Genomic DNA, 4,243 nt, shown 5'->3' with positions numbered 1-4,243 from the left:
TAAGCGGTCATGACACTGAACCTGTTGGGGTTCAAGAAGCATTTGGCAATGTTCTCAGACACATGATATGATTTTTTATTTTTTTGGGGGGTGGTCCTTTGGGAACCCAGGAGTTGGAGTTGATGATCCTTGTGAGTCCCTTCCAACTCAGACATTCTATGATTCTATGATTGTTCAAACAGCCTGCTGCAGCAGGGCCGCCCAGAGCAGAGGACCCACGTCCAGGTGGCTTTTGAAGATCTCCCAGGAGGGAGCAAGCTGTGCAGGGCTCCGGCACCACTGAAGAGAGTCTGGCTCTGTCTCCTCTGCAGCCTCCCTGCAGGTGGTTACAGACACTGACAGCCTCCTCCTGAGCCTCCTCTCCTCCAGGCTGAGCAGTCCCAGCTCTCTCAGCCTCTCCTCGCAGCAGAGCTGCTCCAGTCACTCCCGCATCTCTTTGGCCCTCCACCGGACTTGCTCCAGCACGCCCAGGTCTGTCTTGGACTGGGGAGCCCAGCACTGGTCCCAGCACTCCAGCTGTGGCCTCCCCAGAGCTGAGCAGAGCAGAGGATCACCTCTCCGGAGCTGCCGGCAACACCGTGCCCAAAGCAGCCCAGGACAGCATTTGCCTGCTCTGCGGCCAGGCCTCGTTGCTGGCTCACAGTCAAGTTGGTGTGCGACAGGACTCCTGGGTCCTTTCCAGGTGCGTGCCCCCAGCCTGTCCTGATGCTGGGCTTGTTCCTCCCCAGGTGCAGCAATTTGCCCTTCCCCTCGCTGAGCAACTTGGGGTTTGCACCTGGGCAGGGCACAGCCCCAGATGCCCAGCGAGAGCAGCAGCACCAAGCCGTGACTGTGCAGGAGGCACCTGGGTGCCACTGTGGCCGGGCCGCAGCAGCAGCAGTGCAGGCTGGCAGGAGAGCAGAGCCCCAGCCGTGGGGTCAGAGGCTGCGGTGAGGAGGAGGCCGGGCTGGGGTGATGAGGCTGGGGCATGGGCTGGCCTGGAGACCCCAAGCTGGAAACGCCTTCCTGGGAGCGGCTGTGGAGACGCAGGCTGGAGCGGGGCAGTGGGTGCTGCCAGGGCAGCAACGCAACAGGGCAAAGAGTGGGCACGGCATCAGGAAAGGGAGGAGAAAGCAGCAGGGGTGGGGATGGCAATGACCACTGGGCTGTTTGCAACACTGACACGTTTTCTGTGATTTTATTTGTACTCTGTGTGGTGGAATAGGACCCTGATGACCTTTGGGTCCTTTGGGGCCAGCGTGTGTCCCAGCTGCTGTCCGGCCCTGGTCTTGGCGCATCCTCTACTGTCGCCGGCGGGGTGGCCTCTTCTTAGGTGGTGCAGAGGCCTGGGAGGAGTTGGTCTTCCTCTTGGGGGCTCTCCAAGGCCCCCCAGGTGGGCAGCCCCTGCCCCGCCTGGCGCTGGAGGGACGTGCTGCGGCCTCCTGTGGCTCCTCACGAGGTGCTGCCTGCTCCACGGGTTCTGCAGCAGGGGTGGAGTGAGGGTGGTTGGAACTCCCTCGAAAGGCTTCTTGCGATGCGCCGGGCACCTCATCCCCGCTGGAGCTGGCGGACTGGAGAGAGGGGGCTGGGATGGGTCCAGGAGCCACCCCTTCGAGGCCAGATGGGCCGGCTTCTGGCATGGGGCTGGTCTCCCGATGCTCGGCCGCAGGGGGAACACTGAGGCCCAGCAGGCGGTGGGCCTCCCTGCTGCACAGTTGCACGGCAACATCCAGGAGGTCATGCACAAATGTTGCCGCATGGTGGTGGAGGTCGAGCTCCAACAGCTGGACCAGGAGCTCTTCCTCCATTCCAAACAGGCACAGGGTCTGCCCGATGGCGTTCTCTAAGATGAGCACCTCTGAACGCCTTGTCCTGAAGATGCGCCCCAGCTCCCGGCGCACCCAGGAGAGCAGGGGCTGGAGCAGAGCAGGGTGCCCCCGGAAAAGTTGGCCCCAGGTGTCCGTGGGGAGGCCGCCCACCAGAGGCCTGGGTGCCTGGGCAGGGGTTCTGTCAGCAGATGCCGCTGCCGACAGGCTGATGACAAGCTCCTCGAACTTGTCATCAGCCTGAACCGAGTGCACAATTGATGTTACCCTCTGCTTGCAGAGGGGGCACTCGGGCTTGCTGTCAGCCCACCGCTGGATGCATGGGAAGCAGAACTGGTGAAAGCATGGGAGAGTGTAAGCGGCGCTGCCCCAGGCGTCCAGGCATATCGGGCAGCGGGTGTCCAACGCCGCGGCCATGCTCGCCACCAGCTGCGGTGGGCTGGGGGGAGCGGCAGGTGTCGATGCGCTCCCTCGCACCGATGCTGCAGCAGCGGGTGTTGTTCTGGAAGAGGAAGAGAGTGGCCACCGTCACTCTCTGGCCTGGGGAGAGTCCCTCAAGGAGGAACCCCCGCTGCCAGCTGCCAGCGCGAGGTGTCCTCGCACAGCTCACCTTTGCTGCTGCACGTGTGCCTCCTGGATGTCCCAGCTGCCTGGTCGGAGCAGGGCTGGGAGAAAAGCAGAGGTGGCTCTGGGGACGTGTACCTCTGAGAGCTGCACAAAGCAGCTCTGAGAGCGCGACCCAGCACCGAGGCTCGCCGAATTCCACGCTCCAGTCCTCGCACAGATGCTCAGATGGAGGGGAGGCACAAACCGCTGGGCTGAGCTGCTGTGCCCAGATTTAAGCGGTGAGGGCCACGCGGTCACAAACCGTCACCTGGAGACATTCCGGAGCACCAGGGGGATGTCATAGACAGTTGCCGGGCACATCACCGCCCACCAGCTGGGCACATCGCCACTGGGATGTCACAGTCCATCACTGAGACATCGCAGTGGGCCGTCCTCACCTGCAGCACGTTCTCCAGTAGTGCTTCAGCCCCTGCACGTGTTTCTGCCCACCCCGCTCACCCCCCCCCCCCACACACACCCCCCCCCGCACCCAGCGCCACTGGCAGGGCTTGCGCTAGGCTACAATTAAAGAAAAGTAAAAGATGTGACTATTCCACAGGCAATGTCTTGGTCTGAGTCAAAACAGAGCTCACGGCAGTGCCTGTGGGTGCTGCTAGCAATGGTGTCTATGGGGGACTCTCGCCTCGAGTCCTGAGATACTCTGACTCACCGGGACACGCTCTAACACTCTGTGACTCTCTAGGACACTCTGTGAAACTCTGAGACACTTTAGTTCCATTTACAAATGTCTCAAACACAAATCACAAAATCACTCTTCTATGCCAATGGTTAAATAAGAAGCCCCCGGTCCCTTTTTTTGCATCTTCTCAAACCTTAGCGGAAAATTGAAGGACGAGTTCATGGAAGAACCTTTCCTTCTGCTGCCTTACTTTCGTGTGCTGCAACAGAAGATCCGTGATCCAGTATGCTTCCTGATTCCCAAGCTGATAACCCAAATCAGGATTCAGTAACGACAACATAACGCAGAGTACATCACACATGACCTTCTCAGAAAAATCCCTGTTGCTCTGTTCCCTGTTACAAACGTTTTAAAAGCATGCATTCAGCAGCTGGTGTGTTGAAACAATTGCTCAGCATCGAATCATAGAAACATGGAATGGTTTGGGTTGGAAGCAACCTTAAAGATCATCTAATTCCAGCAGCATGTCTTAGCAGCCAAAAGGGCCAACCGCATCCTGGGGTGCATCAACCACGGCATTGCTAGCCAGTCACTTGGACAGGCTCCCCAGGGAAGTAAGCGGTCATGACACTGAACCTGTTGGGGTTCAAGAAGCATTTGGCAATGTTCTCAGACACATGATATGATTTTTTATTTTTTTGGGGGGTGGTCCTTTGGGAACCCAGGAGTTGGAGTTGATGATCCTTGTGAGTCCCTTCCAACTCAGACATTCTATGATTCTATGATTGTTCAAACGGCCTGCTGCAGCAGGGCCGCCCAGAGCAGAGGACCCACGTCCAGGTGGCTTTTGAAGATCTCCCAGGAGGGAGCAAGCTGTGCAGGGCTCCGGCACCACTGAAGAGAGTCTGGCTCTGTCTCCTCTGCAGCCTCCCTGCAGGTGGTTACAGACACTGACAGCCTCCTCCTGAGCCTCCTCTCCTCCAGGCTGAGCAGTCCCAGCTCTCTCAGCCTCTCCTCGCAGCAGAGCTGCTCCAGTCACTCCCGCATCTCTTTGGCCCTCCACCGGACTTGCTCCAGCACGCCCAGGTCTGTCTTGGACTGGGGAGCCCAGCACTGGTCCCAGCACTCCAGCTGTGGCCTCCCCAGAGCTGAGCAGAGCAGAGGATCACCTCTCCGGAGCTGCCGGCAACAC

At 59.5% G+C, this 4,243-nt stretch overlaps 1 protein-coding gene across 1 annotated transcript; it reads right to left on the bottom strand.

Annotated features, from left to right (window-relative positions):
* Positions 1-429: 429 nt before the first annotated feature.
* LOC121062243 lies at positions 430-2,898 on the bottom strand. The gene is made up of 2 exons (XM_040541999.1): positions 2,416-2,898; positions 430-2,307 (listed from the first exon to the last, which is right to left on the bottom strand). Exon 2 carries the CDS (start codon positions 2,220-2,222, stop codon positions 1,281-1,283), a length of 942 nt encoding a protein of 313 aa, XP_040397933.1. The 5' UTR covers positions 2,223-2,307; positions 2,416-2,898; the 3' UTR covers positions 430-1,280.
* Between the last annotated feature and the right edge of the window lie 1,345 nt (positions 2,899-4,243).

Source organism: Cygnus olor, chromosome Z (genome assembly GCF_009769625.2).
Source record: "Cygnus olor isolate bCygOlo1 chromosome Z, bCygOlo1.pri.v2, whole genome shotgun sequence".
NCBI lineage: Eukaryota > Metazoa > Chordata > Aves > Anseriformes > Anatidae > Cygnus > Cygnus olor.
This window is presented reverse-complemented; position numbering and strand designations above follow the sequence as displayed.